This window comes from Silurus aristotelis (genome assembly GCF_946808225.1).
Source record: "Silurus aristotelis genome assembly, chromosome: 23".
Lineage (NCBI taxonomy): Eukaryota > Metazoa > Chordata > Actinopteri > Siluriformes > Siluridae > Silurus > Silurus aristotelis.
The window spans coordinates 5,338,100-5,351,524 of record NC_139596.1 but is presented as its reverse complement, the minus strand read 5'-3'; the positions used below and the strand labels follow the sequence as shown (position 1 = coordinate 5,351,524).

The window sequence follows — 13,425 nt, the reverse complement described above, 5'->3', positions numbered from 1 at the left end:
CAGGTCTTTGAGGGTCAGAATTCTAGCTGATAGACAGGTGTTCAAATACTTATTTGCAGCTGTATCATACAAATAAATAGTTTAAAAATCATACATTGTGATTTCTGGATTTTTTTTTTTTTAGATTATGTCTCTCAAAAGTGGACATGCACCTACGATGACAATTTCAGACCCCTCCATGATTTCTAAGTGGGAGAACTTGCAAAATAGCAGGGTGTTCAAATACTTATTTTCCTCACTGTATATATATATATATATATATATATATATATATATATATATATATATATATATATATATATATATATATATATATATATACATACATACATACATACATACACACATACACACACACACATACACACAAACATATAATGTGTCAGTATTTAACTTGTCATTATTGTATGATTACTTATTTGCACTTAACTGCTGCATATAAGTAAAAAAAAACTTAATTAACACTGCTAGTAGCAAGCTGGCATTATGCTAACTGCAATGTACTATAAATTATATGCTACAAGATACAAACTACTGCCTAGAAGAATCGCTTTAGATTCCTGGTTCTGTATTTTCAAATCCAATCAATTAATGTTACTATTAAATTAAATTCATAAACTTATTTAAACAGTTTAAAAAAAAAAAAAAATATATATATATATATATATATATATATATATAAGTGACAAATGTATGGAGTACTTGAATTGTGGAATATAAACAGATTTTTGTTTTGCTTATTTTTTTTTTTTTCTAGAATATTAATTTAAAGCAATAATCAACACACACTATAATAGATTAAAGCAAAGAGAAAGCACTGTATAGAAATATATTAGTTTTCAGAGGTTTAAACTTTTCACTGAAATATGTAGTATTAAAGTGATTTATAAAGGCTTATTTGGCTCCGTTAGAACCGCTGTACTATAGGGTATGAAGAAACATGCATTATTAATAATTATCCACAAGGAAAACCAGAGATCATATTTAAATTCAGAATTAAAATTTATTTGTAAAACAAATCATATCCAATGGACAAAGACATAAACACTGTTATACAAAACCAGTTTCAAATGTAAGTTTTCATTGCTTCATCCCATATTAAATTTCATATTTAGTTAAAATATTTTTTATTTTGTACTAACTGACATCAAAAATAAAAAACTAAGCTCAAATAACATATAAAATAAAGTGTGAGGTTTAGATGTAGTACAGTGTGTGGCCTTTACACATTACACATGAACACATTTACTGTTAATTTATGTGCTTGTGGGTATGTGTGTCTGCATATGCCCTTCATCTGTTTGCCTTAGATCATATCGAACAGACCCAAACTACTATCAATTTACTACCGTTTTAAAACTATATCTGTTTTATCAACAGAAACTCAGTCTTACGGTATATTTAACTTTTAAGTCAATGCTGTTACATATGTTTTAAAATGGTTGGAGATGTCAGGGTGAAGAGAGGACCAGGATGAAAAGGATCCACCATAATGGTAATCTGTGCAGTAGATGGTGATACACCGTTGAGGGACAGAACCCCCAGGCCCAGAAGTTCCACTGTCCCTTCCACTTTTATGCTGAGGGATCTCTAAATACAGAAGATGCAGAGGAGATGATTCGATTACATTACATCACATTACAATGCAGGGTCCATTTCTGTTTAAATAGTTTTTCTTGCAAAGTTTCTGCTTTCAATGTGTCTAACTACTTATATTTTGTAATACAGATACTTCCCTTTTTAAACAAATTCATATGTCACTTGCAGTACTCTGCTTCTGACTCAATTGGCAGTCAAATGGTTAGTCATTAGGCAGAATTGAAATTTCAGAGCAAGCAGTGGTATTTCAAACTTAATACAAATTTCAAAAGTATGTGGAGACCTAATCAATGCCCAAACAGTCTGCAGGCATTCTTTAGTTGGGGCAATAAAGCAATATAGGGTGAACACTTGAGAATATTAATGCCTATGATTTTTTAATATGATGTTTAATACTCAGGTGTCATCATACTTTTAGACATATTATAGACATATAGAATTATGCAAAAATACATTGAATAATATTTTTCAATTATATAGTACTTAATTATATATTATCAAAAAAAGATTTTATAGTGTTTTTAACAATTTACATTGTGAAAATATTTTTCTACATACACAACCCACATATTCCAATCACATCTGTGGGTACAAAAAATGCTAAGATACTAGATGCTAAATGCTAAACACACACACACACACACACACACACACACACACACACACACACACACACACACACACACACACACACACACATAGAGATAAGATAATCTTCCTGTTACTCTCACCCTCCCTGGCCCCCTGCCCCACAATCCATGCAACCTGACGAAGGCATTGCCCCGAACCCCACAGCCACACAATCCATCATTCAAGTCAACTGATGTTAGCTCAAATGGACTTTGTAGTTCAGGGCCCCACATGCATTGTACCTATTCTTATTAGAGTTACTGCTAATGTATGGAATACAAATTCAGTAATACATTTTAATTCCTCTAATTAGATTACAGGATGTACACAAAGTAGTCAGAAGTGAATATAAGGTTTATTTTGTTATGTAAAAGTTTTTGTAACCAAAACTGATTCAAGAATCGAAAGCTGTAAATCTGTTATCTATATAAGACAATAAATATGTAAAGATAGTGGTATACAATGGACATTCCGGTATTGCAGACCTGGCAATAAAAAGTGGTGAAAGCACAAATGCATCTGTTACAGAAAAATAAATTAAGTTTTGATTTATTTCACCAAGCCAAAAAACATGAGGAAGAAGAAGATGGAAACAATGAGTTTTCCTCAAATGTGTTCAAGCTGCTTTTCAAGTGTGAATGAAAAGGTAAATCAAACTGCAAAATCACGCAGTGATGTAAACAGCCTGGTGATATTTGTATAGAAGTCTAACTATAGGGAAGAAAGTGGCTTCGGTTAAATTCTCATATTAAAGTGTGTATTAAATAATTTTATAACGATTTAGAATGGTCTCTGGGAAGCCATTATTTTAGGAATGATTGAATTAAAAATGATTTCAATGATTATGTTATGTTTTTGTTTAAATAATAAAAAGTCAAAATCTTCAAGAAATTGTAGTTTTAATAATGTTAGAAAAAAGCTTTGCGTACAGGGTTTACTGAATATGTTTAACTGAAATATTAACAAAATTCCTAATAATCAATCAATTTTATTCTGTCATTTAGTGTCGCAGTTTTTATGATCTAATTTCTTAGCCCTATACAACTGGATAATATAAATGTAATATAATATATAAATGTAGCCAGATGTTATATGTTATGCATAGTTATAACCATACAGTATTATACATTGTATAAGAAATGTATGATTATGGCAGATAATTAAATAATTGGTTAATTAGTTTGTTAAACAAAGGCTTTACACGTATGGCTGATTTCTAGATATTCAGAAATTGTGTATAGTGATACTGGGTATCTGAGACAGATCTTTGGGAAATAAAAATGTATTTTAATGTTTAACTTTCAATCTATAAGACTTTCACTAGATACCACCATTTAAAAACTATTAAGACATTTGGAATAATGCAAATATTCAGAAATATAATAGGCAGGAAAAGGTGCTCCTAGATGATTGCATTTCCTTATTTAACTGAAATGCCCATATATATATACAGTATTTGTGCTGCCATTTTTATTCACTTAGTTCAGTATTGTTTCCATGTATGTTTTGTAATTCATGTATGTTTATATATTAATGTATGTTTTTGTAATCTATTTGAAAAACTTGAATGGCTATGAAAGAATGTGTGTGCTGTTCTGGATATGGAATAAAATTATTTGTTTTCTTAATAAACCAAAATTAATAAACAGTCAAAATATTTGGATTATTAACCAACACTAACACAACTTCATGTAGCCATTTCCATTTATACAAAAAAAAAACAAAAAAACAGTAATACAACCTTTACGTACCTTCCTCTGTGTTATGCTTTGGCTTAGCCTTATTCCAAGCAGACTTTGAATTGTTCTCTCTTAAACTCACATGCAGGTTGTTGTTGTTGAAGCTGGATTTGTGTCTGTAATATCTGCAGTTGGTGGAGCTCATCCTGACATGAGGTGCTACAGGGTGTGTGAACCTGGTCTGTGCTTGCTATCATTTGGTGATTTACTCCTCTGCAGCATTCTGATATTGAGGTAATGTTGTCAGTGAGATCTATGCTATGCCTTGTCTCTCCACCCAACAATCCAGTGCCCACTCTTTGCATCTCAGACCATCCATCCAACAGCGGTTTGTGGTCTCTTCTGTTTTCAAAATAAGAGTCTAAATCATTTGTGAAGTCAGTCTTATTACAGCAGTCAGGTGATTTGGCCATTCTTTGAATGCCTTTGTCCATGGTTGATAACAGCTCAGGTTGATCACCCAGCATGAGCTCATTCCCCTTTCCCCATAAAAAATAGGTCAGAGTTCTCTCATTAGTTGTTTCCTTTTTATCCCTAGTGCCAGTTGGTAGTGGAGCATAGTGATCCAGACTTAAAACAGGGCTTCCAATATTGTTTGGAAAATTAATCCCGGGGCTCACATGGCCACTCTCTCTTTTTCTCCTCTCTTTCCCACTCCTTGTTGTTTGTGTCTTCTCAGTACATGGTGTATTTTCCAGGTTGTGACATGAGGAGAGGGCACTGGTGTTCTCGTGCACTGTCTGATTTGGACCAACTAATGTGTCATTGCAATTTGCTGAAAAATAATCTGGCCCAGAGCCAACAGTCATGGTGGCTGTGCTAGCATTCATGTCATGGTCACTTTGATTAAGCTTTTGTTTTCCTTCTACCTGGCTCTTCTTGTTGTATGTTATGTTAATTTTAGAAGTCCCCAGGCTGGCAATCATGTCCTGGCAGGCTGTAGAAAGAGCTGATAGACAACTCTGTCCAAAAAATTGGTTCTTCCCACCTGCTTTATTAATAGTCTCTATTTTGCTGTTTACGATTTGTTGTCCTGGTGAAAGCTGTGACTGGAAGGCATAATTCCCTGGAGATGAGTTCACTCCCTGAGCAGCATTGTATACTTCCACATGCTGAGACTGACCACCTATTGGTTGCCCTGAATAATCGTTTGTGTGCATTTCTTTCAGTTTTGCACCTGTCCCATATGTATGCATTTGAGAAATCCAGCCGCTGTCAGAGACCAAGTTTGAGTCCATTACATCAAAATGTACTATTTTCCCACCTCTGTGTCTCTCAAAGCCAGTGTGAGACATGTTTTGCACATGTACTATAGAGTTTTTAGGTTCTCCATGGTGACGAAGCTGCTGCTTGTTGGTTTGTTTCATTCTTTGCTGCTGATTCCAAGAGGCTACTCGCTTGATCATCATGGCAGCATTCTGCTTTTGAAGAGACACTGAATCTGCATTTTGTAATGACAGGAGATTTTCATTAGTAGTGTACTCACCAGACAGACCTGGGTGCGCTGTGGAGGAGAGTTTCTTCAAGCCAAGTGGGCAGTTCATGATAATGTCCTGTGGGCACTCTTGATGGACATTAGAAAAATCAAACCTTGACCTTTGGCCCGCATTTAAATAGAGAGAGTCAAAATGCTGCAGCCTCTGACTGGAAGTCTGCTCTGGGAGGGTAGACAGCTGTTGCATATTTAATGAGGGGTCAATATAGGAATGCATCTCTTTATTCTCTAATCCTTGAATTTTGCATTCAAAATGATTATGCTGACCAGGCATTACAATGCTGCTCTTATGCATACTGGTATTGGTGGAGGCAGTGTGATGTTGTTGTGGCTGGAGATGTGACAATGGGCTAGAGTTTTGTCTGAATATTACCTCGGTCCTCTGCTGTATTAGAGGGTACCTTGAACCAAGCTCCATCCCCAGTGGCATTCTGCACACATTATGGTGTGATGGGGATTGCTGCTGCTGATTAGGTGTCTGGTGATATCCTTTAGAGATACCCGGTATTCTTGGAGTTTGAGAGAAGACTGAGTTTCCAGAAAAACTGACCCCTGGCAACTGCCTTCCTGCCTCAAAATGTAAGGACCTTGAATTGCACTCAGAAGAAAAAAATGATGATGAAAAACTTTCCTGATTCAGTGACTGGTCCAGGGGAAGACAGTGAATAGGGATGTGGTGGTTTCTACTGGAAGATCTGTAGGTTTCGTAGTCTAACAATGAGCTTAGTCTTTGGTGCTGTTGCTGAGAAAACACAGCCCCTGACTCTCCCCTTTCAAGCAAGACAAATCCTTCTGTGGATAACTGCTGAGGACCCATACTACCCCCATAATCCATTGTCCTACCTTCTGGTAAATATGTGAATCCAGTCCCAGGTCCCCCAAAGTTTCCTCTGAAGAGTGACTGATGGTGTGCATGGGTCTGATGGTTATTAATAAATCCATGAATTGGCATATCCTGTTGCTGTGGCTTCTCCTTTAGTCCTCCTGCATGCACATCCATGAGCCCTTGTGGACAGAAGACATCATATTGCTCCCTTCCATTCATTTTAATGTTGACTGCAAGGATGCAAGGAAAGTAGTCTCATTATGTGAACAAGCAAATGTGCCTGTTGGGTCAATATAAATCGGGCTCTTTGTTGGAAGATCAGAACTGCTTTTAATTTTTATTTTTTTGTCTGCTATCAATGTGCTGATAAAAATCAAGCTGAATTATCAAGCTTAGTCCAAGAGCCAGTCCCAGAGTTTGCTCTTAACCTTGCTTTTATCCTTAATCAGCTCAAAGTGGAAAGAACAGGAACAATATAAATAAAGAATGCAAAAAAATCATTCAATTCGGAATAGTTGGAAAACCAAAGTTGGAATGAAGCACTGTGCACATTAAATATAACCGATGCTAAACGAGTACTTTGATCCATTTCTTCTTTAAACCCTATAAAATTCGCCTGCTTTAGAAAATGTAATGCTATGTTTTCCTTCAGATGAATGATGTTTACCACATGGTAGGTCGCGTCCGAAACTGCGAGGGAAATGGTTTTATTATTGGCACCGGGATGAGCTATACAACATATACTTTAACACAAGAGAAGATTAAGAAAATAAATAAATAAAATAATATCACGTGGTCTGATGGAACATATCTCTTCCAAAAAAAAAAAAAAACCACCACAATTCCACTTCATTTGATCCGATCAAGAGGACTTTGAATTCACAATCCTTCCATACGCTCAAATGAGGTTTAAAAATGCTCCTCTACAGGAATTATTTCCCCTCAGTGGCACCACAACAACGCGCTCGTGCAGCTTTTCATGTCCTTTCAATTGCAACCAGGAAACAGTTTCTTTATGCATGAAATGTGCAAACTCCAGGTCCGTGTGTTAGTAAGGACTAGACTCGGAAATACGGTCGCAAAATATTGCATGTCCTTCTGAAATGTAATGTAATGTAATGTAATGTAATGTAATGTAATGTAATGCACGTATCCGAATCCACAATGTGCCATTGGTGGTGTAGGTTTCTGTGCGACCGCGCCGTCGGTCCGGAGTCCGGGTTTATACCAGTCCGGGTTCTATCAGTCCGATTTTAAACCAGTCCGGGTTTATACCAGTCCGGGTTCTATCAGTCCGGGTTTATACCAGTCCGGGTTCTATCAGTCCGATTTTAAACCAGTCCGGGTTTATACCAGTCCGGGTTCTATCAGTCCGATTTTAAACCAGTCCGGGTTTATACCAGTCCGGGTTCTATCAGTCCGATTTTAAACCAGTCCGGGTTTATACCAGTCCGGGTTTATATCTCTTCCACGGCAGACGACGAATCGGGGGCGCGCTTGCGAGCAGCAGTGCAGCGGGCTCGAGTCCTCACTGCTCCACCTGGAAGCGACACGCAGGTGTGTGTGTCATCTACAGACTACAGAGTGCGAGCAGGAGGCGCGTTTCGATGAAGCTGCAGCGTTTTGCATATCTCTATGCTGTCCGTGCGACCAATCAAGTTTTGCACGAGGGAGATACCTGAGATGTTAAGGTGATCCAGGAGCTTGGCATTGTGCTGGAATTTTCAGTCAAAAATATTTTTTTTTCTTACTGATTTGTGTATTGTTGTAGCATAACCCACTGCTCTGTTTTATTTTCTTGTTATTGTTCATCATATTATTGTTTATTTGATGTTTCAAATAAATTCAATTGAATTTTACACTGACCAGGCATAACTTTATAGCCACAGAGCAAGAATATAACATTAAGACCACCTTATTGTGTTGGTCCCCCTTTTGCTGCCAAAACAGTTTCGATCCATTGAGCATTTACGGCATTTACTTCTTCATTAATCTGCGCTATAGAAGCTCGTCTGCTGGATCATACCACATGGACCAGCCTTTACTCTCCACATGCATAAGTGAGCCTCAGCCGCCCATCACCCTGACACCGGTTCACCAATGTTGCTTCTTTGGACAACTTTGTATAGATACTGACCACTGCAGACCGGTAACAGCCCACTAGAGCTGCAGTTTTGGAGATGCTCTGACCCTGTCATCTAGCATCACAATTTGGCCCTCGTCAAACTCACTGAAATCTTTACACTCACCCAATTTTACCTGCTTCTAACACATTAAAGTTTGAGGACAAAATGTCTATTTGCTGCCTAATATATCTCACCCACGAACAGCTGCCATGATGGAGATTTAATCAGTGTTATTCTCTCCAATGGTTATAATGTTATAATGTCATTATGTTATGCCTGGTGTATTTGTATAGCGCTTTTTTTTTACAATGGACATTGTCTCAAAGCCGTTTTAAACAGATAAAGCAGTTATAAAGTTGTATAAAGGAATGTATGATGTGTTATATGGTATTTGTACAAAAGAATCCTCATAACATTTAAATTAAACTACTGAAACAAAGCTCATACATTTTGAATTGTCTTTCTTAATTAGGGGCAGAGAGGTATTGCAAAAACGTGCTTGGCCCCTCTGAATTGCTGCTCAAAATTAGAGTATATATTTTTTTATTATTATAATGGAATGTGTGTCTATGGCAGCTCATAGAACAGGCCATACATTTGTCTGATTGCTGGGAGAGTCAGCTGATTTGGTTTCTATAATCAAAAACAATTTAATTACCTTTTGAATATGCAAGTCTTGCAATGCTGTTTGACTTCTGTAAGTAAAAGCATTTAGTTGCCATATTACATCAAAATGCTAAATCAAATATATAAATAAAAATAATTAAATACAAATAGAAAAATCTATTTCAAATTACTTTAAAAATGTAAATGCACTGTATAGTATTTTCTTTATGTTTTAGTTTGAAATTATCCCAAACTTTGGAAACTTTATTTTGTGTTCTTTGGTCTGAATCTTCACTTTGCACCTCGCTGTTTTCTCTCCATTCTGTGTGTTTAGGGGTCTCATTTATAAACTTTCACTTTCCACGCAAAGGTTGTGATTTATAAAAACAAACTTGACGGGAGAAAGTGCGCTCCTGTAAGTAAACTCTGAGCCCTGCATTTGCACAACCTGTATCGCAACACAGATCACGAGCACAACGTTTGTGTGGAAATACAATTATAAATGAGACCCCAGAGCGGTCCAGAGTGTAGGGTGCATCAGTAATAATAGTCCGTGGGAAAACACAGTGCTCCGTGTGTAGTTAAGAGGACTAAACAAATCACTTAGGCAAAAAATTGGCCTCAAAGCTTTTTTCTATTCTAATTACTTAATTACTTATTCAAGAAATATTTTCAGCTCTGGTAGCAAGTAAAGTTGCAACTGGCTGTGTAACATAAACAACCTTATGAGGTTTTACAACTCAACATTGTAATTAACAGCTTTTAATTCAACATTGTCTCTGAGATTACCTTACTATAACAATTTGAGTAGAGTAAAGGAGACGATCTAGAATTTCCCCAAATAGAAATACCATGATGGAGGAAACAGTTTAATACAGATATTTATAAAAAGTAGCTTAGGTTTTATCTTCAAAGCATGCTTAGGGAGAGACAAAGGCGGTTGTTGTCAGATAACTATAAACACGTACCACAGATGCATACAGCATGCTAATTTTGTCAGAACAAGGCTTCCTGTGTTGTCAGGGAAAGCAGCCATTTTAGAATGAAAGGGCACAGGGGTTAAGCAGCATCTGTCCTCCAGTGGACAAGAATTATGCTTGGAAAAGATTTGAGCATACACATGTGAGAGTTGAGTAGTCTAGAGTAATCAATAGAACTCTACAATAATCAATATTTACACAAAACCGTTACAAACTGCTTATGTGTCATAAATATTCTATATTATATTTTTTATTAAACATGTTTACACCAATTTGAAAATGTTTCCCCATTGCGCAGAGCTGTTTATTATTTTGTAGTTTGATCACCATTGTAATTTTCTTAATGAAATAAATGAATATATATTATATAATATTATATTATATTATATTATATTATATTATATTATATTATATTATATTATATTATATTATATATCCTCAGTGATCACTTTGTCCTGGTCAGGGTAACAGTAGAGTCCATCAAAAGGCTTACATGGATCATGTTGACAGCTTTGTTTCATCCCTCCATCCCCGCTTTTAAAACAAACCTGCATATCCTGAATATTTTAATATATGAACAAATAAATAACAGCTATATGTTTATATATGTTTATATACAGCTATTATAATAACAAGTCTATTATAAACAGTGCATTTTTAATATATTTTCCTACGCTGTGTGAGGTGTTTGTGAAAATGAACATCCAGTGTTGCGAACTCGTGACATTGGACACGACATGTCGTTCTGCACCTCATTTAAAAATAGTAGTTGAACAAACATACAAAATGAATTCTGTTCTGCTACAGATAGCCTGTTATGACTATTATTCCTCTGCCTGTGGAGGAAGACAGAAGGAACGGGGTAACAGGATATCTCTAAAGGCTGACTGGACGCATTTCCTATGTACATTGTGCCAATTCAGCTTGTCTTCCCTTGTCCCCTGAGCTCACAGAAATGGTTATATGCGTGTGTCACACTCTGTCCAAGAGAAAAAAAACAATTGTAGAAAATGGGTTAATTATACACATCATTTATTTATTTTAAAACAAATAAAAATAAGTAGCAACTAACAATGCATGTATGTGCAAAAGACAGTGGTTCTTATTTCCATTCTTGGATTCTGAACACACTTATCTTAATCAGCCAATTTTTTGTACTTTTATGACATCATGAAGTGTGGTAGATCTGTAAAAACTCAATACACAATAAACGTTTCTCTTAAGGCTGAAATTAAGAACAAGTTATATGCTTGCCTAAAATGGGCTGGCATTTGATATGCATGTATGGTTAGAGAAAATACCAATAAGGCTGTTTTTGTACAACTCATTAACCATATTATTAAGCTGCACAGTACTCATATAATGTGGATCTATCTGTATGTGTCACAAAAAAAATAAAATAAAAAAAAACACACAAGTTACACAAAATGCCATAGGTTTTTACTGCTGACATGGAAAATGTGCCACATTAAAAAACTAAATTCACTGAACTGCTTTTACTTCACTTTTTCTTCTAAATAATGGAATGCTATTTTCCAGTAGGAGGACTGTTAGAGCTTACAAAGGGCAACATCTAAAATTAGGCCAAACTAAATAATTGTTGATTTATTATTAAATAAGTCATTACATTTTCAAGCATATATTGTATAAAAAATGTGCCGTAAAGACACTGTCAGAAGTTAATCACCTCTACATGTTCATTTAATCAAATTAACTCAATAAACTTTCACTAGTTTATTATTATGGCAAACTATATCATTACATTGCAAACAATTCTGACAAGTTGGTTTTGCCAGGCTTCAGGAAAACATCAGGACACATTAGGCATCAGGCACATCAGGAGTCATGCATGATTTTCTTTTCTATCATAAAGAACATTACCTTAAATTACCGTTAATCACCTTATTCAGTTTAACAATGGAAAAAAAACAATGCCTCTTGAGGCCGAAGTTGATTTCACAATAAGCAAAGCAATCAAAGAAGCAGTATCAATAGAATCTAATCTTGAAAATAGGTGTGTGGAAAAACATGCAGGTAGATGTGGCTTATGAGCTCTGATCTGTTTTTTTTGTTTTGTTTTTTTGCAGTGGAAAAATTATTCATTTTGGTACCCACATTTAACAGCTTAAAAACAATGAGTTTGAATTTATTAATAAGCTTTTTCTCGTGTTTGTTCTTTACTGAAGTGTTTCCATTTGTGGAGACGTTTACTTTATCTTCACTACATTTCAAAATAAAAAAATATTACTTTTTACCTCAACTACACTTTTTTTCTTATTCAGTCGTTTCTTTTTATTTATGAGTGTATTAAAACTTTATTGTATTAAAAATGTTAAGGAATTGATGTGCAATTGTGATTAATCAAACAAAATGTTGACTGAAGCAGGGTTGCATATCTAGTGCATAACGTGTTTACAACTATGCCTAACTATGTGCTTTACAATCTGCCTGGTAATCCATGTAAACATTCTGCTACTAACTGCAGCTCTGTATGATGATTGTTGTAATGTACACATATAATATATGATTGTTATGTACAGTCACTTGTCGAAATTTAAGCAGTAAAAGCAGCAGCCACTACAATAGTGTACATAATAAAAATACATGCATGGAGAATACACAATTGTAAACTATGATTTTCAGAAGGACAGTGTTTTTTAAAGGCCAATAAATGTAAAAATTATGGAAGTTAAAGCCAGGGCTGTATTAATTTATCACTGTATTAAATTATGTGACAGTGACAACATGGAGTACTTAAACATCCAGCATACTATTATTTAGGCTATAACATAAAAGGAACAAATCCTTCTTATCAACCTACATTGATGCAAAGCAAAATCCTAAAATAGAACTATAAACTTAATAGTTCTCAGTAGTTTGTATTCCAGTAACATTAACATTACACAAAGAAGATTTTTATTTTGTGCCACTCTTAAGGATCCTGGTTGGTTTTCTAATAAGGACAAAATCATTATGCACATTTTGTGTAAATAAAATAAACATTCTATTATGTTTAAATCCATTTAACATTTTCCAAGTTTACTCAAAATCTGTTTTTCAATCTAGTTCAATTCATGTACAAATTACTAACAATTACTAAATAAATTATAAACTAAATAAAATCATATAATAATAAATATGATTTTATTTATTTTATTTTATAAACTAAATAAAATCATATTTATTATTATAGTTATTAGAATTTATTATTGACCTTGAATGGCTTTTCACAGTTTTTTTGGAGTGCATTTGCCCAAAACATGATATTCAAAAAATATTGTAGTTACATCAAACTTTAAACATTTCCAGATTATCATGCAAAAAAACCTGGTATTGTTCGTTTGGCCTTCTTCATCATTCATTTTTATACATTTTGTGCATGTGTACTCCCAGATTGCATACTCAAGCTTATAATGACAAACTA

General features: G+C 34.9%; 1 protein-coding gene and 1 long non-coding RNA gene across 3 annotated transcripts in view; both read right to left on the bottom strand.

The window, feature by feature from the left end:
- LOC310718318 overlaps window positions 1-13,425 on the bottom strand; it is a 198,226-nt gene that overhangs the window by 128,622 nt on the left and 56,179 nt on the right. The window lies entirely within an intron of this gene.
- On the bottom strand, window positions 984-7,522 carry LOC310718037 (transcriptional activator MN1-like). Of its 2 annotated transcripts, XR_014531041.1 has the most exons (3): window positions 3,981-7,522; window positions 1,385-1,590; window positions 984-1,331 (listed from the first exon to the last, which is right to left on the bottom strand). XR_014531041.1 is itself a non-coding variant. In XM_083526533.1 (2 exons), exon 1 carries the CDS (start codon window positions 6,506-6,508, stop codon window positions 4,010-4,012), a length of 2,499 nt encoding a protein of 832 aa, XP_083382659.1. In that variant the 5' UTR covers window positions 6,509-7,522; the 3' UTR covers window positions 1,485-1,588; window positions 3,981-4,009. The 2 variants fall into 2 exon arrangements, 1 of the variants encoding a protein (XP_083382659.1); XM_083526533.1 differs by lacking the exon at window positions 984-1,331 and having other exon boundaries at window positions 1,485-1,588.